The sequence below is a fragment of the Callorhinus ursinus genome, unplaced genomic scaffold, assembly GCF_003265705.2.
Source record: "Callorhinus ursinus isolate GAN/ISIS: 27379988/994484 unplaced genomic scaffold, GSC_fseal_2.0 scaffold89, whole genome shotgun sequence".
Taxonomy (NCBI): domain Eukaryota; kingdom Metazoa; phylum Chordata; class Mammalia; order Carnivora; family Otariidae; genus Callorhinus; species Callorhinus ursinus.
The window spans coordinates 543,313-568,855 of NW_027397151.1; the positions used below are offsets into that span (position 1 = coordinate 543,313).

General features: G+C 55.6%; 1 protein-coding gene across 7 annotated transcripts in view; it reads left to right on the forward strand.

The window, feature by feature from the left end:
- Positions 1-25,537, forward strand: part of GMEB2 (glucocorticoid modulatory element binding protein 2) — a 31,062-nt gene extending 5,525 nt beyond the window's left edge. Inside the window, exons 1-11 of one of the 7 annotated variants that reach the window (XM_073888372.1) lie at positions 7-1,661; positions 2,397-2,549; positions 5,445-5,631; positions 13,592-13,689; positions 14,190-14,317; positions 18,732-18,835; positions 21,248-21,405; positions 21,907-21,978; positions 22,239-22,376; positions 22,652-22,774; positions 23,427-25,537. In XM_073888372.1, coding sequence (XP_073744473.1) covers positions 5,501-5,631; positions 13,592-13,689; positions 14,190-14,317; positions 18,732-18,835; positions 21,248-21,405; positions 21,907-21,978; positions 22,239-22,376; positions 22,652-22,774; positions 23,427-24,085 — 1,611 coding nt within the window. In that variant the 5' untranslated portion in view covers positions 7-1,661; positions 2,397-2,549; positions 5,445-5,500 and the 3' untranslated portion in view covers positions 24,086-25,537. Of the gene's footprint in view, positions 1-6; positions 2,734-5,444; positions 5,632-13,591; positions 13,690-14,189; positions 14,318-18,731; positions 18,836-21,247; positions 21,406-21,906; positions 21,979-22,238; positions 22,377-22,651; positions 22,775-23,426 lie in introns of those variants that run through there. The other 6 variants (XM_025865050.2, XM_025865049.2, XM_073888371.1 and 3 more) reach the window with 6 other exon arrangements.
- The last annotated feature ends 6 nt before the right edge of the window (positions 25,538-25,543 follow it).

Sequence of the window (25,543 nt, forward strand, 5' to 3'; positions counted from 1 at the left end):
CCACGCGGACTCCCCCTCTCCGCTGGCCCGGTGGGAGCTCCGTCCACGCGGACTCCCCCTCTCCCCTGGCCCGGTGGGAGTCCCGTCCACGCGGGCCCCCCCCTCCCCTGGCCCGGTGGGAGCCCCGACCACGCGGGCCTCCCTCCCCGCGCAGTGGGTCGAGCCCCTGTGGGCCCTCGTTGGGGGTCGTGCGGATGCAGACGCATTGGCAGGAACTGTGTACACGGGGACCCGAAGCGGGTCCCAGCCTTCTAGGAACTTGGTTGGCTGTTCATTCGGTTCGGTGGACTTTTCCTCGGAAGCAGAGCGCTGTGCTGGAGCTTCCTGTCCATGCGTGGGCGAGGCTGAGCGCCTTTAGTAGAACCGGGCGAGTTTGCGGAGGAGTCCACGCGGGGAACCCCCGGTTCCCTAACCCTGCCCTTCAGCTCAGCCCCCTCCCACTCTCTGCTCCTGTGAGAGCAGCATGGAGCACGAAGACGTGTACCTTCCAGCATGTTCTAAGCTGGATGCTGCAGGGTCCAGGCTCCCCAGCACTTGATCCACACCGCGAACTTGGTGCCGCACGACCCTCGTTCCCGCTCCCTGCTCCCCCGGGTGTGTTTGGGGTCCTCCTCTAAGTGGTGGCCGCTAGTGTCTGCCCTGCGTGTGGCCTGTCTCCCCGAGCACGCTGTCACCAGGCGATGGCCCATCGTGCACCCGCCGTGTGCTGTCAGGCATGCCGTCGGCGCACGTGCCGCTGTTTCCATGGGCGGCCGTCAACCCGGGGGCGCAGAGCTGGCTCGGGGCGCCGGTTCCATGTCCCCTGGGTGTGGAGGCACAGTGGAGCGCTGGATCGTAGAGTGACGCCGGAGACTAGGCAGCATGCTGGTCCCGAAGTGGTTTCTTCAAAGGAGGGATCTGAATGTTGGGGAAGACTACTGGAAGGGGGAGGAATTTGTAGACCCAGGCCGACGTGGAAGTGTTTCTATGAGTTTAGAACACTGTAGAGCTGTATTCAAATCAAGGCTTAAAATAACCCGTCTCGTGGCTGAACTGAGAAAGGAGGCCACTGACGTGCTTCCTCTGAGCCAGAAGGCTGCAGGCCGGCAGGGCTGGCCAGCTTGGCCCGGTGTGCAGCCCCGATTGTCCCGGGAAGGCAGGAAGGACCAGAGGGGTCGCCTCTGGGGGGCAAGAGAAGCTGGAAATCTGGACTTTTTTATGTGAACCCTGTGAACTTTGACAAAGTTGGCAACTAACTAAGTTTTGAAACTGGGAAGATCCAAGAAATGGTGCCTGTGGGCCCCTGGATGCAGCTGTTGCTGTGTTCTTAGTGTTTTTAGCAAAGGAAAGCACTTGGGATCTTGCAGGAGACGTGGAAGGCCAGATCTGAATTTGATGTACCGACCACACACCATCATTTTTGTTTCATTTTTATATGTGTATGCTCAAGAATGATACTTTAGCAATACCAGTGTTTTATTCACCTTAAAATTAATTGGGGCTTGACTCATGCTGGTCAGGAACCCAAGCTCTGGATGGAGACCCAGGCTTCCGTGTCCCCTTCACCACAAGCCCGGGGCCACGAAGATCGTGCTCGCCCACTGGGGAGTGCGGTTCTGGTTGTCGAGCTTGTTCTGTGTGTAATCATCCTCGTGTCGAGGACCTGAACTGTATTCTGTGAGGTAACTTTCAGGTGTGTTGTTGTGAAAACTTAATACAGTTGGCATCGGAGAGGCAGGAATTCAGTTTTGTGCTCCCCAAAGTTCTGAAATTTGGGGGAGCACAGCTGCCTGTAGAGAGGATCCCTGCCTTGCTGCAGCTTTTGGTTGAAGTGTGATTCTCGTGGCCCCGTGGAGCTTACCCAGTGAAAACAGAGGTCCTTGCTTGGTGAGATAGGCAATCACCAAAGTTCAATGTTATTTCAAGTACAATTTTGTTTATTATTTTCAAAATATTTTTTTTAAGATTTTTTAAATTTATTTGACAGAGAGAGACACACAGCGAGAGAAGGAACACAAGCAGGGGGAGCGGGAGAGGGAGAAGCAGACACCCTGCAGAGCAGGGAGCCCTACGTGGGGCCCGATCCCAGGACCCTGGGATCATGACCTGAGCCGAAGGCAGACGCTTAACGACTGAGCCACCCAGGCGCCCCATAAAAAAAGATTTTATTTTTTTTAAGTACTCTCTACACTCACTGTGAGGCTCAAACTCAAAATCCTAAGATCAAGAGTTGCATGCTCCACCGGTGGAGCCGGCCAGGTGCCCCTTCAGTACAATTTTAAAGTAGACTTTTATGCATGTTGTTTAAAGGGGTTTGTTTCAAAGCTTAAACCTAGAACACAAAAGCTATATTTTAGAAGTGGGCAGGATGTCTGTCCGTGTCAGTGAATTCATCATCGCAGCTTTCCTCATTAAAGGCATCCGAAGACAGCTGTCAGGTCCCCGGAGGCCCTGCCCCCGGACCATGTGGCCCAGGATGTGGTCTCTCCCACCATCAACGTCTCGTGCCAGAACGGTGCATGTATGACCGAGGCTGAGCCTACACTCATCACAACTACCCCACATCCATGGTTTAGGTTCGGTGGGGTTTTGACAAATGTATCACCGTTGCAGTGTCCTGCAGCGTCCTGTCACTGCCTGAGGCCCTCTGTGCCCCCTTTCTTCATGCCTCTCTCCCTCACATCTCTGGCAACCAGTCGTCTTCTCCCCCGGGCCCTCAGAGTTGGCTTCTCAGACTGGCGGCCACTTAGCAAGGTACGGCTAAGATTCCTCCGTGTCTTTTTCTGTCTTCATAGCTCACTGATTTTTATCCCTGAATGATATTCCATCGTGTGGAACGTAAGTATCTGTTTGTCCCTTCACCTTTCGAAGGACTCTGTTCTTCCCAGTCAGCTTAGAACAGCGCTCTGCACTTGCGGTAGGGCAGGGCAGCATGGCCACCCCGCCCCCTGCACCAGCCCCTGGCCCCGGGGTGGACGTGGCTTGTCTGTACGCCTTGGAAACCCTACCAGACAGGGTCGAACTTGCTTTCAGGCTGCCGTATAAAGAATGTAAGAGGAAAACAGTTTAGTGTGTATTTACCCAGATACTTATTTCGGGCGCTCTTGGTTTGTCCCTGATGTCACAAGTCTCCTCTGCTGTCCTCTCCCTTTGTCGGAAGAACATCCCTTTGGAGCAGGTCTCCCCATGACCAGTTCTTTTACTTTTCCTTCACCTGAAGATGTCTTTATTCTGCCTTTATTTCTGTAGGATCTGTTCGTGTCATAGAATCCTGGGTGGACAGCCATTTCCTTCAGCGTGTTCCCGATGTCCCTGCCCTCCGGCCCGCTGGTGTCTGGCGAGAGTTCTGGGCCCTGTGGTGGTGGTTCTCGGGCCCGTGGTCTGTTCTGTTTGGCTGGCTGCTTTCGAAATGCTCTTACTTTGTCTTCGGTTTTCAGCAGTTTGATTATGATCTGGGCAGGAGTTCTGTGAGTTTATTCTGTTTGAGGTTTGCTGAGCTTCTTGGGTGTGTAAGTTTACACCTTTCACTAGATTTGGGAAGTGGTCAGCTATTATTTCTTCAAAAAAATGTTTTCAGCTTCACACTTTTTTCTTTTGGGACTTCAGTGATACGGATGTCCAACTTTTTTATATTCTTCCACATTCCCTAAGCTCTGTTCATTTTGTTTTTGCACCTTTTTTCTGTTGTTCAGTTTGGGTAATTTCTACTGATCTGTGTTCATTTTATTACTCTACCTCTATCTTCTCCCATCTCCATTCGGATGGTGAGCCCATCCAGTGAATTTTTTATTTGTTATAATTTTTCTTTTTTTTTAAGATTTCATGTATTTATTTGATAGAGCTGAAGCCGGGCGAGTGGCAGAGGGAGAAGCAGACTCCCCCCTGAGCAGGGAGCCTGATGTGGGGCTCGACCCCAGGACCCCGGGATCATGACTTGAGCCGAAGGCAGACGCTTAACCGACTGAGCCAGCCAGGCACCCCTAATTTTTTCTTTTTAATTCTCAAATTTCCATTTGGCTGTAACTCCTGTTCTGTGCTGAGACTTTTTATCATTCCACTTGTTTCAAGAGTGTCTGGCTTCGTCCCTGAAGCCTGTTACACCAGCTGCTTTAAAGTCTCTGACGATTCATTTCAGAGTGGGCTTTTCTTGATTATTTTTTCTCTTGAGAATTGGCCAGACTTTCTTGCTTCTTTTTTTTAAATATTTTATTATGTTATGTTAATCACCATACCTTACATCATTAGCTTTTGGTGTAGTGTTCCACGATTCATTGTTTTCATATAACACCCAGTGCTCCACGCAGTACGTGCCCTCCTCAATACCCATCACCAGGCTAACCCACTCCCCCACCACCCTCCCCTCCAGAACCCTCAGTTTGTTTCTCAGAGTCCATCGTCTCTCATGGTTCGTTTTCCTGCTGCTTTTTATGTCAAAAGATTTTGGGTTGTATTCTGGATGCTTTGAATACTGTGTTGTGAGGCTCTGGGTCCTGTTTACATCTCAGAGGGAATGTAGCATTTCTGTTAGAGCAGGAAGGCAGCCCAGTTAGGTTCAGGCTGCAGGTTCTGAGCTCCTCCTCCTCTGGGCACGGTCCTGACATCAGCTCTGTTTTCAGAGCCTGCACAGTGCTCTTTGGAACTGACCTGTAGGGTCTGTTCTACACACCTTTGGTTTGCCATTTAGGGTCAGGCCCCCCACAGACAGTTGTGGGGTGACCCAGGTACCCCTTCCATACCCCCTTACTCTGCACAGTCTCCCGCATACTCTCTGGCCCCAGGTCCCCTTCCTCTGGCCAGAAACCTGCGGCTTTCCTGTGTCCTGTGTGCTGTGACACCTCAGCACTGGGTCTCCCTTGGGCGAGTGTCAGCATGGAGAGCAGCGGAATCCCCCAGTCTTTGGACCAGTGTGCCTCTAGTCCCTCAATATTAGGTGCCTGCTGGGCCACTACCATCACAGGATTTTGGCAGGGACTGCGGCTTGCTAGGAGGCAAAGTCAGTAAAAACAATAATAAAAGCAGGTCATTTCCCCCTCTTCTGTCTTGTGTGGGTTTCCCTTCCATTTCTGCAAACCAGAGACTGGACTTGTCTCCAGGTGCTTATTGTGCGCAGTTCTGGAATGCAGGCTTCCTGCAGTGAGGCCAGGGGACTCACTTTCAGAGGAGTCCACTTGGATCCTGGTCTCCTGCCCCATTCCCTGCTGTGTGACCACTGAGTTTTGGGGCCCACGTGCAGTGGCTCCGTGCGTTCTGTTCAGAGATTTTAGTTCTCACAGTGGAAAGATGGATGGATTGTCAGCATTCCATCTTTACCAGAACCAGCAGCGCTGGGATAGTCCTCTTGCTGTCGTTTTTGTCAGGAAGCAGCAGGCTCAGACTGAGGGATGGGTCTTGGCAGGTACTTCAAGGTGCAGGTACCTCCCCAGAGACCACCTGAGACCCTGTGCCCTGTCTGTGGTTTCCTCTAGGCTTGGGATCCTGGCGGACTGACACCCCTGGTTCTGGCGTCATCTTCAGCTGAGCCATGGCAACCCCGGATGTGAGTGTCCACATGGAGGAGGTGGTGGTGGTCACCACGCCAGACACCGCAGTGGACGGGAGTGGTGTGGAGGAGGTGAAGACTGTGCTGGTGACGACCAACCTGGCTCCTCACGGGTGAGACGGGGCCTCTGTCCTGTGAGGGCCACTCGGGCTCTGGCAGGTGTCCTAGGCATCGCATGGGGCTGGGGGGCAGGGGGGCGTCAGGAGTTTCCTTTACTTAAATACTCTTTTTTTTTTTTTTAAATATTTTTTTATTTATTTGAGAGAGAGAGCACAAGCAGGGGGAGGGCAGAGGCAGAGGGAGAAGCAGGCTCCCCACCGAGCAGGGAGCCCGATGTGGGACTCGATCCCAGGACCCCGGGACCATGACCTGAGCCGAAGGCAGACGCCTAGCCGACTGAGCCACCCAGGCATCCCCTTTACTTAAATGTTTGAAACTGAACTCAAGTGTCCGTGTCAATGGAGAATGTGAAGGAAAAATAGAAACCTCGCGTCAGCCAGGAAGCAAAGATAATGCTTCATCTTTGTTTTTTTCTCCCATGTCAACATGGTCACATGGTCTTCATTTCTGAAGATACGTGGTAATTTCTCCGAAGATAAGATGGACAGTAGGAGCAATCGGGGACTGTTTTCAAAGTGAAGTTGACATTCCTCACAAAAGCTGGGAATTTTTTCTTCTTCATTTCTCATAACAGACGAGCACATAGACTATTAATGGGCAAGGCTGCCGGGGTGGCTCAGTCGGGTAAGCGTGTGACTCTTGATGTCACTCAGGTCGTGATCTCAGAGTGGGGAGATCAAGCCCCGCGTCGGGCTCTGCGCTGGGTGTGGAGCCTGCTTGGGATTCTCCCCCACCACCCTTCCCTGCTGTCTCTCAAAAGAAAAGAGTATTTGTTGGCAAAGAAGTCCACGTTTGACTTGATAGAGCTGCCAGCACGTAGGTGACGGAGTAGGTCACCCTGGGCAGGGGCTGGCTCCCCTCGTGCTTCCTGCCCACAGGGATTTAGGCTGGGGCGGTCCTCCTGTCAGTCTTGTCTTTGCTGTGTGTGGCACGTTCACACTGACCTCTGCACATCACTGCAGCTGGGGTGAGCCTTTGCCTTTTCCCGTCTGATAGAAGTTTTGAGAGGAAGGTACTAGACCAGGACCCGACCTCAGTGCCGATCCCCATTGCCGGCCTAGACGACGCTTGGGTTTTCATTCCTTCGCACAGCTAACTTGCAGCTGCAGCGGGCCTGGAGACTCTTCCTGCCTCATTTCCGCCACTTTGGAGCTATGCTCCCCAACTGAGGCTTTTTAACCCGCCCTCCTGCAGGCAGGATGGAGGAGGGCAGGGCTCCCGCTGAGTTCCTAGGTTCGACGGATGTGATGCTCAGCTGCTTCACTGACCGCGTGCTTAACCATGGCAGGAAGCGCAGGGCCTTCCAGCTGGATTTCCCACCCAAGTTCTCTGTCTTGCGTTGTCTGTGTCCCTGTTGTGGGCAGGTTTCCAGGTGGTGACACCAGTGCCTCCCCTCCCCGCCGTGGGGGGGGGGTGCCCAAGCCCCCTGTCTTGGATTTGGGACGGCCTGTGGTGAATAATTTACTGTGTCAGGAGCGGGTACTCAGGTGGAAAAGGCTGAGCTGCCTCTGCCCGGCGCCCGGGATGCTGTGAGGAGCCCCCACCCACAGCCATTCTCACGGAGGTGCTCTGGTCCTGGTCAAGCCCAGCTTCGTGTCCCCCCATCCAGGCAGGGAGGGAGTCTTGGGTGGATCTGACCCCACGTCGGAGTCTTCTGAGCGGCGTCCAGCACTGTGCCTGCTGCCGTGGGGTGACGTGATTCGGAGCTGCCAGTGTTAAGCGTATCCAGGGCTGTCTCCTTGGGCTGCTCAGATTCCCCAGGCAACATACGTCTTCATCAGCCCTGGTGCCATACCAGCGAACCACAGGCGGGACGGCCGACGCCAAAGAAACTGAGCTGCTTGCGGTTCCGGCGGCCGGGAAGTCCGAGATCAGCTCTGGCTTGCCAGGGACACCTTCTCACCGTGTCCCCACATGGTGGACAGAGACAGTCCTCTCTCTTCCCCTTCTTATAAGGTCACAGTCCTTATGACCCCATTTAACCTTAATTACCTCCTAAAGGCCCTCTGTCCACATTGGGGAGTCACATTGGGGATCGGGGCCTCACCAGAGGAGTTTGGGGGAGGACACAGTTCACTCCAGGGCAACATGCTACCACCCTTTCCTGGAGGGTGACTGTCCCTGCATTTGGTGTTCTGGGGGCTGGGCTGGGGGCAGGAGGGGTCTCACGGTCCAGGATGCTTGGGTTCTTTCCGTGCCCCAAGTACAGGGGCCATGTCAGAGGAGGCGGGGGGTGGCTCCTTTCTCCTCCTAGGGCCTTGTGTTGGGTGAGGCTGGCATGGTGTCTTGGACGGGCTTTCCCGGCCCTAGTGGTGCTCTCTCCTAGCTGTCCTTCACTCTTGCTTCCAGAGGCAGCTGGTGCCCAAGCCTCCGGGTGTGGAGCGTCTCTTCTCACCTTTATTTGCCATTTTACCGGGAAGTTTACAACTGGTTCTTAAAAATTAAAAATAACAATTATAATTATATATGGTAGAAAATTAAAAAATACTCATGAGCAAATATTAAAGCAGGTTGGGTTGCTACCACCCGGACATTCCTGCAGCTAGCACCCTGGAGTAGGCCCTCCCAGGCACCCTTGCTCACATGCTGACACGCACATGTCTTTCTCTGAGCCTTTTTGTCATTCAGTACAGTGTGCGTAGAGAAAGCAATGTTTCCGGCCCCCCAAAGCCCCTGCACGCGCCCTTCCAGTCCCACAGACGAGATTGATCATACTGTGAGTGCTGCTTTGTGTTCTGGTTTTGTTTTCTGTTAATCAGGGATCTCCACTTTTCCATGTTGACACGTTTTCATCTCTTCTACTCTGTTTGTGCTCATCGTGGGTTCCTTGAGGTGGGCCCCTCTCTTGCTTTGGGAGGCCAGCTGCTGGGGACAGTGCCCTGAAGATTCTCAGAAGCCCTTTGGCTAGGCCTGGCCCAAAAACCTGGGGTTTGAACAGAGGACCATCTACCCCAGTCTTTGACTTGGTCTTTATCCTGAGGCCATTTCTTACTTTGAAATCTTTTGCCAGGTGGGAAATTGGGGACGTGAAGCAGTTGGACCCCCGTGTGCCCTGTAAATTCTGCACCCCACAAGATGACTGTCTCCCTTTTTCACACATCATTGTCTGCACTCTCAGAAGCTGGCTGTCGCTTTCTGCTTTCTGAGATTTTCCTTAGGAGAGCCACACACAAGTCCTTTAGGGTCTTTTCCACCTTCTCTGTGACTGTGGCTCACATTTTGCCAGTTTTTCCTCTGCTGTATGGCATGGGGTCCTTTCTCCAAGCCTGCTGCCGCCACTCCAGTCCTCGGCCTACCCCCACTCACCATCTCGGTGCTTTCTCCCAGGATTTTGTGATAGCAGCCCACTTCTGGGACAGTTTCTTTGTTAGGTTCCCTGCATGGCCGCCCCAAGCTCAGGGGCTCACTGCAGTGTGAGTTTGTTGTCTCCTAGGACCAGGCTGGCCGGCCTGTGGTTCTAGCCTGGGCCTGCGCTGCTGGGTCCCACCGGGTGGTCTAGCGTACCCTCACTCTAGTTGGGATGGCTGAAGCTCTCTGCTTAGGACTGCTTCCTGGCTGTCTTCATGGTGGAAGGTTCCAGCAGCAGGCGTCGGAGCTGCATCCCACTGCCCGTGTTGGTTGGTCATTTATGGAGGAAGGGAGAGGCTGCGTGTGCCGTGTCCCTGGGGAGGAGAGCCCACACTGGCAGTGGAGGCAGCTTTATCTTAAGGGACCTACAGATATTTCTCTTCTTTTTCTGGGAGAGGTTTTACCTACTATCCTACTAATTGGAAGCTGAGATTCACTTTTGCTGTTTGTTTAAAAAAAGGGTGTGGTGAAGAGGCCAGTTCACTGCTTTATGCCGATTTCTTTGGCTGGGTGTTCAAGGGAGAGCTTGGGAGGGTTCCTCATGTGCGAAAGCTCGCCAGGCCTGCCTCCCACCCACGGCTTTGCCACGGTGACGGGGAAGTGTGGCCAAGGCTCGGAAGAAGGTAGCATTTTGCAGATAGCAGCTTCTGCCAACATTTACTTTAAGTAAAGTGGATGTTTTTCAAATGAAATTTGAACAAATGCCAATTAATTGACTTCTGAGACCAGTGGGGGATACATTCCTGGTGTGCATGTGGTGGGCAGGCACAGAGGAGGGCGGTCTGTCCCCCATGTCTACCTTCCTGGACGGCCCTTTGGTCACAGTGGGGCCACAGCTGGGTTTCCCCGGGGTGGTCCCCGTGGATGGCTTGCTGCCTGTGTGCACATGACCTGTGGTGGGGCCGTGGCTCTGGCTCTCTCGGGTTGGTGCCACCCTGTGGCCCACTCCTGACTCCCTTTTCTTAGGGAGTCTCCTGTGTGAAGGGGCACGCTCCCTGCTTCATCATCGTCCTTTCCACTTCCCACGTCTGGCTGGGAAAGACACTTTCCCTTTGAGTTTGTGCGCCCTCATTGGAGAGCTCATGTTCTCACTCAATGCTTCTTCATGTAGGAGTCACTCCTAATGGGCCCCAAAGACCAGACTCCAAGTTGGCGTTTCTTGTCAGCTCTCATGTCTGACCTGGCTGGTGGTTGATTAAGGCCTGGGAGACTTGGAGAGTGGCCTTGCCTGGGCACCATTTATGGTGCTGTGGGTTTGGGGAGTTTGTGCTACGGGAGCGGTTGTCAGCAAGCAGGGGAGGCCCCACTGTGGGTGTTGCTCACCTGTGTCAGTTCAGGCCCTCCAGGGAGCAGGTAGAATTAGATGTGTCGTGTGCACACATGCAGCAAGCCATCCGCAGGGACCACCCCGGGGAAACCCAAGGAGGGTGCAGGGGAGACAGTCTGACCTTGTGGGAGGAAGGGGGGATGGGAGTGCTTGGGTGGGAAGAGCCTTGCACCCGACATGCTCTGAGAGGCCCGGCCAGGCCCTAGACACTGACAGACACCATGAGAGGGGCCACAGCTTGGGCAGTTTGCTGAGGGAGTGAGTGGCTGCCCATGAGCCATTCCTGACTGCTCCTTTGTGTGTGACCAAACCTCTTCCCACAGGGAAGTGCGTGACTGGCCCTCAGTGGCCGTGAGGGGGTACACCTGGGGAGTCCTGTCCAGGCCCCAGACCTGTTTCCCCCACGGTGCTTTGCAGGGGTGAGGGTACGTTATCTGTTGGGTTAGTCCCTAGAAGTGGGTGCACGCTGTCCACCTATACCACCTGCCTGCCAGGCCTGGAGATGTCTCGGCTTGAGTGCGCCGGACGTGGGTCAGGTCTCTGCCTTGGTCTTGGCCTGTTTTCCTCGGGGCTGTCCTGTCGATCTCAGGGCTCCTTAGGTAACATTGGAAACAAGCTGTCTTCCTTGTGCCGTATGCCTGTCCCCCAACTCTGTCTTTTAAAATAATTGTTTATGGGTTTTTTCCTCCCATACAGAAAGTTCTTGGGTTTTTTTATTATTTTATTTTATTCGTGTTTGGCTGGGTACAGTATACTTTATTGATGGTACGTGATGAAGTAGGGCTCTGCAACCCTTCCCCCTTTTCAGGGGGTCTAGGATGGAAACCGTGTGGAGGTCGGGAGATTTCTCAGTGTGTTGGGGGATGCGTTGGGCAAGGGCTCCCCAGCAGCTGAGGGCCTCTCTCTTCCTCTGGCTGGGGCTCATGGTCCAGGGGCTCTTACTCCTTGGAGGCCACTCGGTTGCTGTGGTCAAACTCATTGTCGTACCAGGAAAGGGGCTTCACAGAGTGGTCACTGAGAGCAGTGCCAGCCCCGGCATTGAAGGAGGAAGAGTGGATGTCACTGTTACAGTCGCAGGAGACAATCTGGTCCTCCGTGGAGCCCAGGGTGCCCTTGAGGGGGCCTTCCAATGCCTGCTTCACCACCTTCTTGAGGTCATCGTATTTGGCAGCTTTCTGCAGGTGGCGGGTCAGATCCATGGCTAACATGTTCGGGGTGGAGACGTGGAAGGGCCACACCAGTGAGCTTCCCATTCAGCTCAGGGACGACCTTGGCTGTAGCCTTGGTGGTGCCAGAAGAAACAAGGATGATGTTCTGGGCAGCCCCTCGGCCCCCATGCCACAGCTTCCCAGAGGGACTGTCCATGGTGTTCTGGGTGGCACTGATGGCATGCGCTGTGGCCACGAGTCCATCCACGGTGCTCCAGCTGTGTCATGGATGACCTTGGCCAAAGGGTCAAGCAGTTGGTGGTGCAGGGGGCATTGCTGACAGTCTTGAGGGAGTTACCCTACTTCTCATGATTCATGCCCATCACAAACATGGGGGCGGCATGACCCTCTCGGCCTCACCTTAAAGGGAGCCCCAGCTTTCTCCATGGTGGTGAAGACCCCAGTGGACTCCATAGTGCACTCAGCACCAGCATCACCCCATTTGATGTTGGCGGGGTCTTGCTCCTAGAAGAAGGAGGTGGGCTTTCCATTGACGACAAATCTCCTGTTCTCAGCCTTGCCTGTGCCGTGGGGTCATACTGGAACACACAGATCATGTAGTTGAAGTCAGTGAAGGGGCGACAGTATCCGCTTTGCCAGAGCTGGAAGCAGCCCTGGTGACCAGGTGTCCAATATGGCCAAATCCGTTTACTCTGACCTTCACCATCCTGTCTCGGGGACACAACTGGGACTGCATCAGAAGATGCGGCTCTCGGGACGCCTGGGTGGCTCAGTCGTTAAGCGTCTGCCTTCGGCTCAGGTCATGATCCCAGGGTCCTGGGATCGAGCCCCGCAGAGCGGGGAGCCTGCTTCTCCCTCTCCCACTCCCCCTGCTTGTGTTCCCTCTCTCGCTGTGTCTCTCTCTGTCAAATAAAAAAAAAAAAAAAAGATGCAGCTCTCTTTCAAACGGGGGGAGCAGAGAGACTTATTTTTGTTTTTTTTTAAGGGAAATTTATCATCTCTTTTATTTCTGGGTTTCATATTATTTTTTGAGAGAGAGCACACACCACATGCACAGACAGGTGGGGGCTCGGGGCAGAGAGAGAGGGAAGTCCTCAAGCAGACTCCATGCTGAACACAGAGCCCGACATGGGGCTCGATCCCACGACCCTGAGATCATGACCTGAGTTGAAATCAAGAGTTGGACACTTAACTGACTGAGCCACCCAGACACCCTGGGTTTTGTATTATTTAAGAAAACCTTTTACCACTTCAAAACTATTAAAAATTTTTTCTTTTTTCCTCCTTTTAACACTTTTATGGTTTAATTTTTACCTTTACATTTGACTTGTATGTAATTTGTTTTGATACGAGGTTAGCCCATGGGTGATTTTTTTTCCCCTAACATTTTATATTTTTTGATAGTTCTATAATCATCTGAAATCATTGTAATAGAAATAAAAAACTTTATTATTTTTTAAATTTTTTAAGTTTTAGGACACAGGCATGTGAGCAGGATGGGGAGAGGGGCAGAGGGAGAGAGAATCCCAAGCAGGCTCCATGCTCAGTGCAGAGCCTGATGTGGGGCTCGATCTCCCCACCCTGAGATCATGACCTGAGCCGAAATCAAGAGTCAGATACTTCACTGACTGAGCCACCCAGGTGCCCCGAAATAAAAAAAATTTATTAAAGAAGGAGGGGGCGCCTGGGTGGCTCAGTCAGTGAAGCGTCTGCCTTCCGCTCAGGTCATGATCCCAGGGTCTGGGATCGAACCCTGCGTCGGGCTCCCTGCTCGGCGGAGAGTCTGTTTCTCCCTCTGCCTCTGCCCCTGCTCATGTGTGTTCCCCCCACCTCAAATAAGTAAAATCTTAGAAAAGAAGAAGGGGTTTAAAAGTCCCACGTGAGTGTCTTTGCATAGATGTGTCCTGCTGGCTGCACACGACAGGGGCCATGGGCACTGGGGACGCTCAGGGAATCGCCCACTAGGAGCAGCAGTGCACTGTCCCCACAAGGTCCCTGACCTGCACAGCCACCGCTGGGACCCTGGTGCACAGCAGGAGAGGGGGCGTTCTGGCAGGCTGGTGTGCTGGGCTCATGTGGGCAGGGCGAGCTGATGTCTTCCTCCCTTAGGGGCGAGCTGGCGGAGGACAGCATGGAGACGGAAAATGCAGCAGCGGCCGCGGCGGCTGCTTTCACAGCGTCCTCACAGCTCAAGGAGGCCGTGTTAGGTAGGGAGCCTGCCTCCCCTCTCCATGCCCCTGCAGGGTGGGCCTCCAGGAAGGAGGGGTCACCCGCTGGCTCAGGCCCCAGGGTCGTCCGGGAAGGCCCGGCTGGAGTCCACGGGGGGGGGGGGGGGGGAGCCGCTCTGCCTTTCCCCGTGGGGAGCCAACCAGTGGTTGTAAAACCGTCAGTGCTGGCTAACGGCCTCAGGACCCCTCAGAACAGCGAGAACAAGCTTCTCTAGAACCATCCCAAGGAAAGCTTGATTTCATTTCCTTAAGTGGTTCTTCCCTTGAACCACAGCTTAACGTGATTATGGTAGCACTACTATCGTAAAATTGATTTTGTGACTTTCCCCGAACCTCTAACCTGGGACCGATGAGCTCTGGCCCGGCCCGTTCTTGGATCTTAGTTTCTGGTTGGCAGCTATGTCGTGCTTTCGCAGGAAGTACTTTGGTTGTAACTGGTTTTGTTTTTACCCTCCTCCTGTCACACACCTTGTGAGAAGTGAAGGTGGCTGAAGAAGAGGAGAGCCTGGAGGCTGAAATCGTGTACCCCATCACCTGCGGAGACAGCAGAGCCAACCTGATTTGGAGAAAGTTTGTGTGCCCGGGCATCAATGTGAAGTGTGTCCAGGTGAGGCTCCAGCACAGCACCGACGTGTGCCCGGCTGCATCGCAGGGAGGCCCTCGTGGCACGGCAGCCTTGAGGCAAGCCTGGCGGGGGGGTGGTGCAGAAGGCAGGGGTTGCATGTGCCTGGGAGGAGAGAGGAGAAGGGGGTAAGCCTTCAAGGGTGGACAGGATTGTTGCTGATGGCACAGGGGAAAGCGTCAGGAGGTAATGATTCCTTGTTTCTGGAGTGTAGCTCTGGGGAGAGGCTGGGAAGTCACCCTGTTCATGCTGGGGCAGCCATAGCCACCGAGCCGGGAGCCGCTTTTTTTGGTAGATTGAATGAGGTGTGTGCTTTGGAAAGACTCATTTAGTAGCCATGAGTAAGGTGAATGGGAGAGGTGTTCTCTTTCTGCCAAGGTAGATTAAGTACCCAAGACTCACCTTGTGCTGAAAGTAGCCAAAATTGATGGTTAAGATACTTTCCGAAAGCATCTTCTAGGTGCCTCCATAAGTTGGCAAAAATGGTTGAAATACTCAAGCTGAGGGCCCGAGTAAAGGTGGGCTGTGGAGGAGGCTGAGCACCACATCCAGCTTTGGCTTGCAGAGCCTTTGCCTGCCACCGGCTTTCTCCGCCTTGCAGAGCTGGAGTTGAGAAGGTGCAGCCCAGGGCTTCCCTGAGCTGTGTCCTTGGAGGCAGGGATTATCCCCCATAATGCTCTTACTTGTAAAGGTCTGTCCCCTCAGTGTCAGGGTGGACCACTAACAACACGCTTCCAGCCCCACTCTGTCCCCTGGGACAGGGAGCCTCCTGCCGCCGATCTGAACACTGAGGGGAAGAGGGACCCTCTTGAGGAGCATTCGCGTGGGAGTTGTACGGTCGGAAAATCGTGTTTAGTTATAAGTGGTTCCTGGCTGGTAGTTCCCCCAGGAATCTGACCGAAGCATATGGAGGAACTCCTCTTTATCAGAGGTTCTGAGTGATGTCAACAGACAGGGTTCCAAGGAAGAAGCAGCTCATTGTAAAGCAAACAGAAACACTGAGTGTGGGAGGAGACTGCACACAGACCACAGAGAGAATGAGACTCACAGTGCTTCAGGCCTTGGGATTTTGAGACCGGGAATATAAAATAATTATGTTTAATTTATCTCAATAAAAGAGAGGCTTGACATGAGAAAAACATAAACATATTCAGAAAAACAAAGTAGGAATGAAAAATAGAATTAAAATAGAACACTTAGTGGCTAGGTTTTGTAGCAGATTAGACACAGTCGAAGAAATAATTTATGAACTGGAAGGTAGGAGTAAAGAAGTTATCCAGGGATTCCTGGGTGGCTCAGTCGTTAAGCGTCTGCCTTTGGCTCAGGTTGTGATCCCAGGGTCCTGGGATCGAGCCCCACGTTGGGCTCCCTGCTTGGTGGGAAGCCTGCTTTTCTCTCTGCCACTCCCCCTGCTTGTGTTCCTGCTCTCACTGTCTCTCTCTCTCTGTCAAATAAATAAATAAAATCTTAAAAAAAAAAGAAGTTATTCAGAACATAATCCACAGAAATAAAAAGGGGATAGAGGCTTGAGAAAGGCTAACGCATCAGTGAGTTCTGGAAGGAGAGAAGAAGGGTCTGAGAAAGTTTATAATGGAGGGAAGATAACCGTGCACAGTTCAAGACATCCACCAAATTCCAAACTGAGTGAGTACAAGAAACCAACCACGTTTTAAACAACTTTGGGAGGCAGCTCGAAGGACTGGTTCCATCCGGAACAGTTTAACACTGAAATAATTAACGATAGTCGGGATTATAACTCAAGTGCAATAAGAGTCCACAGGTCTTTGTTTATCGCTGTGTGTTTCATGGTGTTTATATCAAATAGAAGTAAAGCTTTTATGTTGGAATGCCAGCTAGTAGACGTGGGAGGGGTGAGGGAGCCTGGGCTCCAAGACTCTACCAAAACTGGCTGCTGAGAGCTAGTGGGGAGCAAGGTGTGCGCCAGTCTCAAAATATCCCCCGTCCATTTGGTGTTAATTGTAGAGGGAAGACAGCACCTCTGCAGGGGAAGCCTGGCAGGGGGCTCCTTAACTAAGTGATGACATTAGTGTTAGGACAGACTTCCATCATGGGTCCCCTGATTGAATGGGTGGGAGATCTGTGGCCGTCCTGCCAGAAAGGCCTAGCCTGACTCTCGTCGTGAGAAGGCAGGAGGGACAACCAACAAGAAATTTGCTTGGGAGCTTCAGAAACGACAAGGTCAGGAAGACGAAGGTGGACTGTTCAGGGAGCAGGTGTGGTGTGCGGTCTGGGCTGGGTCCTGCTCTGGAGATGGATTGCTGCAGAGCTGTTCTTGGGGCAGTTCGTGAACTCTGCATATTGCCCATTGATTAGGTAGTACACCTTAATGGGGATTGCCTGAACTCGAGAGTTGTGGTTGCGTAGCAGAACCTTTTCCTCAGGAAATAGATACCGAGTGTGGAGGACGGGGTCTGAGTCTGCAGTTGTCTCTCAGTGGTGTGGAGCAGTCGACGGGGAAGCAGGGAGCAGAAGGGCCCCGGGCAGGCAGTTGGGGAGCTAGTCTTCCACTTATTCTGTAAGTTCGAAATAATAACGAAATAAAGAGTGAGAAACAAAAACAGGTTTCCCACAGACAGCATCCTAATGGAACTGTGAGAAGCAGAGAAGGCCCCACATAGCCGACAGCTCCTCAGGAGCAGGGGACCCGCTGATGGCGGGGTTCCCGAAAGTGCCATAGCAGCCAGAGGGCGAAGGAGCTGTGTCCCGTGCTGAGGGAGAAGGGTTGCACACAACGAAGTCTTCTTTCCAATCGAGGGGGAATGCAGACGTTTCAGACAGAACTGCGTTGGCCATGAGCAAGTCCTCGCTGAAGGGTGTTCGAGGAAGTGTATTTCAGGCGGAGGGAAAGCGATTCCAGGTAGGAAGTTTTTAGGTCCAGGAGGCGTGCGGAGTGAAGGAAGTGGAAATGTGTGGGTGAGCCCACAGCTTTGACAACATGTCTTAGGAAGAGTCCAAACCAGATAAAACCTGTGGCACCTGGCCATGGGGTCACTTAGCTCTGGACTCTGACAGCCCAGGTAGGCACAGCACCCAGCCTGAGAGTAGAGTATGACGCGCCAACTACTAAGCAAACTCCGGAACTCCGAGAGTGGTGGTCAGCCCAGATGGTGGCAGGAAGGGAGGGAAGGCAGCATGTGCCGACAGAAGTGGAGTGAAGTGTGAGACTTGGGAGAGATGGATCCGTGGGGTGTAGCTGGGGTGGGCCAGGGACTGTGCCCCAGATGGTGTCACACCCAGGGGGAGGGGGAGAGAGGCTGTCATCCTGGGGGAGGGGCAGAAATGGTGTCATGCCTCGTGGGGATGGGGAGAGATGATGTCATGTCTGGGCGAGTGGGGAGGTGTTGTGCTTCCGCTGCTTGGGCTCACAGCCCATCTCCCCGACCAGCTGAGCGAGGGGTCGAGTGGCTTCCTGGACTCGGTGAGAGCATGTGTGTGGGTGCTCGGGACATTAGGAAGACGACTCCCACCGGCAGGGACCCCCAGCTGCTTGCACTTGCTGTGACCTGAGTCTGCTGGAGTTAGCAGTGCTTAGCGCTGTGTGCTCCAAGCAGGACACGCTGGAGGACCCCAGCCAGACCTGAGCCCAGACAGCGGGGGGGCGCATCCTGGGAGGGGAGGCTCAGCGGCACCTCTGTCTCCCCCTCTGCTGAGACCTGGTGACTCATCTGTCTCCTGCCTGCTTGTTTCCTAAGTAAATGCAGTTTTATTTTGATTCTTCAGTTCCAGTAATGACTTGTTTAACACAATTGAATAGGGTATTTTAGCTTCTCAAGCCATCTGAGCTCCAACATTGAGTGAAACTGGCCCCCAAACCCTGACATTGAAATGGATATGTGTGCACTGGTGTACGAGATGCGTGCTGTGAGGGTGTGTTAGGGGTGTGTTGGGGTGGGTGAAGGGGACAAATCACAGCTTACCCTACACACTGTCTCGGGTTATTTTGATGTCACGTATGTAGGTGTTATTAATGGAGTAAGTCACGCATAAGTGGGTTTGCTGAGTCCCATCTGGAGGGAGAGAGTGCCTTTCTGAACGCTGTGGTCACCTCCGCTCTCCCTGGCTCAGGCACACCATCTGTTTCTCTGGCCTCCCTCCCTGGGCTTGGGGGCAGTGCTGGCCACAGGCTGCTGGCAGCAGGAAGCCATCCCCCCACCCCAGCCCCTGTGCAGGACGGCCGTGTCTTGTGTTACCTGAACTGTTCCTTTCCCCCAGTGATGGTTGCAGCTGGTTGGATCTGAAATGTCAGACCAAGAGCGAGCCTGTCGCTGTTGGCCGCCCCACACCCCTCTCCCTGGCTGGGCTCTGGCAAACGGTCAGGCAGGAGAGGTGGGTCACAGAGGGCCGTCCCGACCCAGCTCTGCTGTGCTTCCCTCCACAGTATGATGAGCATGTGATCAGCCCAAAGGAGTTTGTGCACCTGGCCGGCAAGTCTACCCTGAAGGACTGGAAGAGGGCCATCCGCATGAATGGCATCATGCTCAGGTGGGTGCCTGCGTGCACAGCGAACCCTCTGTGGTAGAGTCAAGTGACCATGCCAGGCGTCCTTCCATTGCTTTTTCATTTGTTGTTAAGTTTTTTTTTTTTTTTTTTTAAGATTTTATTTATTTGACAGAGACACAGAGAGGGAACACAAGCAGGGGGAGTGGGAGAGGGAGAAGCAGGCTTCCCACGGAGCAGGGAGCCCAATGTGGGGCTTGATCCCAGGACCCTGGGATCATGACCCGAGCCGAAGGCAGACGCTTAACCACTGAGCCACCCAGGCGCCCCCGTTGTTGAGTTTTTCAAGATGAGGCCCATTCTAAACACGAGCACTGACAGCATCCCGGGAATGGCTTCCGCCCACAGCCCTGCGGCGTGCGACACCATCAGATCATCAGATTTGTGGGACTTTGTTGTCCTCGCTCGGCCTCCCTGTGCATCCCCGTGTTAGAGAATGTGCTCCTGCATCTCCCACCACAGCCACTGAACCCTGGAGTGCCTGGGCACGGGCACAGGTCTCAAACCTGGGGTGCGTGTCCGTCTGGCCATCTGTCCCTTTCTGGCATGGCCCATCTGCCTGGTGAGGGTCCCATCCCAACCACATCTGTGTTCAGTGGCCGTGCTTCTGTCTCTTGGACCTTCTCTCCACCTAGTTGCTTTCAGGATACAGGCCAGTGGGTTTCTAGAGGGTCTTCGTCCAGATCCCTGACCTTACCTGTCATGAGATCAGGTGGTGCTGGGTTGGCGCCCCGTCTCTGGCTCTTGATGGTGGTGTGCTCTTGGTTGGGTGCCCACTTGCTCCTCACAGACCTCCCTTTCCCTTTGACATTAATCAGGAATTTGTAGGAAGTTTTGGGCTAGCTCTCAGCTCCTTCGCCGATACCAAATCCCAGAAGAGAGACAATCGGAGTTTGTGCCTCCGTCTCTCCGTTGGCCGTGCCAGCAACCCAAGGGTCCTGTCGCTTGTTTTTCGTGGGCCGGTTCTCAGGCTGGTGGGAAGGCCAGCATCCGCTCTGCTAGCCACCCTATGTGTGTGTCCCTGATGGCCTTCTGTCCCTTTTCCCGTCACCTGTGAAACAAATGGTAATGCCCCTTCTGGGAAGCCTGAGGACAGACGAGGCTTTCAGTTTGTACGCCCAGAATGTTGATTCCCGATCTTCATGTTTTCACATTCCTGCTTTGGTGGTGACAGCTCACCCCTCCTGATGAGGCAGAGGGCACCTCTGCCTGTCAGCCCCCACCCCTCCATGTGCTCACTCCACGGCCCCTCCTGCATGCTGGTCCAGAGATAGCTGCTGTTTGCGTGCTGTTTTCGGGAGAAGCGGCTTCATGCTGTTCTTGGGCTTGGGTTTGCTGCCAGGGGAGTGTGTGACCCTTGGTGAGTCCTGGATCACGGCCCCGTTCACTGTCCCTCTGAGCCACAGTCTGGGCCTGAGATGGGCAGATGCCCACAGCCAGAGACCCAGCCAACACTGCTACACCTGTGTTCTTGGGGTGTGCCTGCCGCTTGGCGCCCCACAGTTGGCCCTGCATCCCATCCTGCAGTGCTCAGGGCTCCTCTCTAAGCCCCACCCATGAAGCAGGCCCCTGACTTTCTAGAAAGTATCTTGGTGGCCTAGCTGTGAGAAGGCAACTGCCGTTTCCTTGGAAGAGCGCTGCGGGGGAGGGGCACCGTGGGTAAGCTGCATATCCTGAGGTCAGCACAGGTACACTGCAGAGGCCCAGCAACGTGGAGGTCATGGGTGGAGGGGGGTGAGTTGAGACGTCCACAGAGTGAAACCCAGGCTCTCCAGAGGGGCTGTAGTAAAGGCCCACCCTGGGAGGCCTGTCCTGGCAGGTGGGGGACGTGCTATGCCGTCCTGATCAAGGCGGGGATGGGAAGCGAGCCACCTTGAGTGCAGAGCGAGAAGCCAGAGGCGCCACCACTGTCCTGTTTTGCTGTGTGTGCAGAGAGCCAGGCTGCTCCTGGAGGGTTTCTCGTCCCCCTCTGCCTCACAGTCTCCTTGTGGGGGCGCCCTCAGCCACTTCTGTTAGCCGTGGGCCTGCTCCCCCTGGGCCGGCAGGTGGCAGAACATCCCCGGAGGGCCCTCTGGGATGACTTCCTGCTAGCGTCCTCATCTCTCCTTCTGGGTGCCAGCCACTGTGGTCGCGGTCCCCACGGACTTCCCACTTGTGCTGGAAGATCACTGGCCCAGAGTGTTGGCTGGGGTCATTGCAGAGGCCTGTCTGGAGCCTCCATGGCACCCACCTCCTGCCCTGCGGTTAGCCACTCTGCAGCCGCCACCTCCCTGCCTGGCCATCAGGACCTGAGGACACTCGAGGGTGGGGGACGGGAGGGGAGCGAGGTGCCTTGGGGGCCAGCCGTGCACACCTGTGCCTGGATGTGTCCTCCGTCTCTGGTCTCCTCTGCCACAGGAAGATCATGGACTCCGGGGAGCTGGACTTTTATCAGCACGATAAGGTCTGCTCCAACACCTGCCGCAGCACCAAGATCGACCTCTCAGGCGCCCGCGTGTCCCTGAGCAGCCCCACCTCGGCCGAGTACATTCCACTCACGCCTGCCACGGCTGACGGTACGTGCTGGCTCGGAGCCCTTGCTCTTGCTGGTGGCTTGACCCAGTCCCACTTCACCTGCGGCCACGGAGGTGGGCCTCTGCACGGCCACTCGTGGGCAGCCTGGCCTCCCTTCTGGGTCTGCGGTGTTCTGCAGCCACCTCCTTCCTCACTGAGGGAGTCTAGCTGGATTGCTGTTTTCATCGACAGCATGCTGGGGGGATGGTAAATGCCAGCCAGGAGAAGAGTGTGACGTTGGGGACTGTTGAAGCTGGTGGTTGGGTCAGGGAGACTTAGTTCTTTCTCCTTTGTGTGTATTTGAAGATGTCTGTGATTAAGAAGTTTAAAAAAAATAGAGGTACCACAGCAGCAAGTAAATCCCTTGGTTGCACTGGTACATGTGTTTGTGGATCTTGTGAATATTGGTGCAAAGGAGAGCTTTAGAGCTTGTGTTTGGATGGCGGGTTGAGAGGGTCACTCACTGGCTGGCGAGGTTCATGGTGGCCCTGTCTGGGTTGCAGTGAATGGGTCTCCCGCTACCATCACCATAGAGACCTGCGAGGATCCCGGTGACTGGACCACGGCCATCGGAGGTACGGGTTCTTCCGGGTGGGCTCCTTGTGGGCAGGAGGCAGGACGTGCTGGGCAGCCCTGGGAGGGGTGAGGGGCCTCCTGGAGGAAGTGCCAGTGCAGAGGGTGAGCTCTGCCTGGGCCCAGGCCCCCGTCTGGAGCTGTGTGCACTGGCCCGCGGGTCCGGGCCCCCGGGCACTCTCTGCTCCTGCCTGTGGCGAGAAGCCCGCTGTGCCTGCTCTGTGGATTCTTCCTGCTCTCTGACCTGCTCCGCCTCTTACAGATGACACCTTTTCCTTCTGGCGAGGGCTCAAGGACGCGGGTCTGCTGGATGAGGTCATACAGGAGTTCCACCAGGAGCTGATGGAGACCATGAAGGGCCTGCAGCAGCGGGTCCAGGACCCTCCCCTGCAGCTCCGAGGTGAGGGGCTCAATGTCTGCCTGGCATCGGTGGGCACCGCCCCCCCAGGCTCCTTCCTGCTCTATGCAGGGGCAGGGGTGCTTGGGTGCTCCCCACCGCCCTGCCGCGCCTTTGGGATGAAGCCAGGTCGTAGGCCCAGCTGTGCTGTGGCTGAGCTTCTGGTGGCAGAAGAGGGCCATGCAGAGGCCGTACGCCTCCTGGGGTCTCACTGTGTCTCTGGGGGAACTTCTCTGCCTGGGGGGGCGCCATTCTCACTGTGTGCTCGCCCCTTGAAGATGCTGTCCTCCTCAACAACATCGTGCAGAACTTCGGCATGCTGGACCTGGTTAAGAAGGTGCTGGCCAGCCACAAGTGCCAGATGGACCGCTCGCGGGAGCAGTACGCCCGAGACCTGGCAGGTACGTCTGGTGGCCAGGGCCCGTCCCTGCTCACGGCCCCCTGGACACTGCTCCTGAGAGAGCCCTGGCAGCAGAGTCTGGAGTCGGGAAGGACCAGGAGAGCCTAGCGCTGTCACGCAGGGAAGCTGGGAAGCCATGACGTGGGGCCTAGGCAGCCCGCCCATGGGTCCTGAGTGTGGAACTCCCTGCAGTGGTTTACAGGAGAAAAGTGGGAGAGGTGACCAGGAGCTGGTGTGGCCCCCAGAGTCACCTTTGGGACATTTGTGTTTTTCTTTCTGGGCACCCCCTCGGCATCCATACTCGCAGGGTGCGTGTGTGCAGCAGGTGCCTACATGTGTGGTTTGACCTACTTTTTATCTTACCACGAGAGGAACTTTTCTGCAGCGATTAGGAGGATTGGAAAGTTAGAATGGGGAAGGTCTGTGCCCTCGTCTGGCAGCTTGGAGACCGCCTTTGAGATGGCACTTCTGCTTCCTTGGAGGGGCGGTCCACACAGGCCCCCAGAGAATCACTGTGGGGGACGGGGTGTGGGACAGGGACAGACTGTCACTGCTGTGCCGGCACGGGCCCCGCGTCAGGGGGCGTGGGGTCTGACGCTCTCTGTCCCCTCCCCATCCCCGCGGTGACGCTCTGCCCCCCGTCCCCCCCACAGCCCTGGAGCAGCAGTGTGATGAGCACCGCCGTCGGGCCAAGGAGCTCAAGCACAAATCTCAGCACCTCAGCAACGTGCTCATGACGCTGACGCCTGTCTCCCTGCCGCCCCCCACGAAGCGGCCCCGGCTGGCAAGGGCCACGTCCGGGCCGGCTGCCATAGCCTCGCAGGTGCTCACCCAGTCTGCCCAGATCGCCCTCAGCCCCGGCGTGCCCGTCTCCCAGCTGACTGGCGTGCCGCTCGGCAAAGTGGTGTCCACCCTGCCCTCCCCGGTGCTGGGCAAGGGCCCCCCCCAGGCTGCTCCTGCCAGCTCCCCTGCCTCACCACTGCTGGGGGGCTACACGGTGCTGGCCTCGTCGGGCGCCACCTTCCCTGGCACGGTGGAGATCCACCCGGACGCGTCCAGCCTCACGGTCCTGAGCACGGCCGCCATGCAGGACGGCAGCACTGTGGTCAAGGTGGTGAGTCCCCTGCAGCTGCTCACCTTGCCAGGCCTGGGCCCTACCCTACAGAACGTGGCCCAGGTGTCACCTGGTGGCAGCACCATCGTGACAGTGCCCACGGGAGCCGTCGAGAGCACCATGGCCGCCTCAGGGCCCGAGGAGCACGCAGCCACCATCGAGGTGGCCGCCATGGCGGAGGGCCATGAGCACAAGTAGACGCTGGTGGAGGGCGAGGCCCCTCGTGGGCACAGGGCTGGCCGCCTCTCCTCAAACCGCGCTGGGCGGGAGCACATAGCCCCGGCGCCCCGCGGGTCACGTTGGGCTGAACCAAAGAGCGGAAACACCAAAACAGACGAGGAGCAAAAGGGATCTCAGACGACAGACCTGTGCAGCCAGCCTCGCACTTGCACTTCCTCCCCCTTTTTTCTTAGGAAATACATTTTTCCATCTGTTGCTTATTGATACTGTTTACACGTTGGGCCTGATCAGGAGCCAGGCAGAGAGGACGAGGAGGCAGAGCCGGGGAGCGGGGCCCGGACCCCGTGGGTGCGAGGGGCCCTGGGGGGGCCTGAGCCGGCTGGGGGAGGGGGGTCGCTAACACATGTCTTGGGAACCGTCCCCAAGTGTGGAAACCCATGGATCCTATGGATTTGGTTTCTTCCCACAGTTTTCTGTAGGTTTAGTGTGGCCCGGCACCCTGTTCTCCCATCTCTGGAACAGGCCTCGGTGCTGCCGCTGGTCCACACGCGGCTCTGGGCTGGGGCTCCCGGGCACACGGGGGTTGGAGTGCAGCCCCCAGGGCACCCGCCTGAGCAGAGGGCCAGGGGGCCCCAGCAGCATGAGTTTGCCGTCTGCCCAGCCCCCTCCACCCGGCAGGGGCTGTTGCACATGCACCGTGGGTGTCTTTAAGTGAATTGTTTAGTAGGCTTCTAGGAAGAGTCAGATTTATAGCTTTTTCAACCTAAGCAACGCTGAGTGCCTAGGCTCCCCGAATTTGCTCTGGGTTCCAGAGTTCTTTGTACAAGCAGTTGTCAGGATGGCCCGCAGGGGACTGTGTGTGCTGGTGGTTCCTTCTGCTCTGGCTGTGAGCTCTTGGCACCGGCAGGCCACCCAGGGGAGTGTGACGGTGGGTGTGCCCCTCAGGCTTTGGTTCCGGGGTTAGGGGGTGAACAGAACAAGCCAGGAACTGAGGAGGATCTGCATGGGCCGTGGGCTCATTGTCAACCCTGTGCTCAGCCTGTTGGCGGGGCCATCATAACAGCCTTAGCACTTAGTCCCCCGAACTCCCCATGCCCCCTACCCGGAGGTGGAGGTGTATATGGGGTGACGGCCCGGTAGCCTGGGCAAGGGCCAGTCAGGGGGGGGCCGGGATGCTCACTGGCAGGGCCATCCGTGGGCCACGTGCAGCTCTGAGTTTGGACACAGGAGGGAGAATAGGCAGGGGTCCCCTGAAGGCCTGAAGCCATCTCCAGCAGGGCCCCAAGGCCCGTCCGTGCCCCTGAGTGGCAGGCTCCCTCAGACCTGCCAGTTCTGTTGCTTGCTGAACACCCTTCTCTGGGAGAAGGGGAGGGGGCTCCAGAGACAAAATGCTGCCCCACTTTGTGCTTTGAAGGGAACTGGGTTCCGTGTGTCCGTCCTTCCATACGTCAGGTGCCCCAGACCTACCGGAGCGGG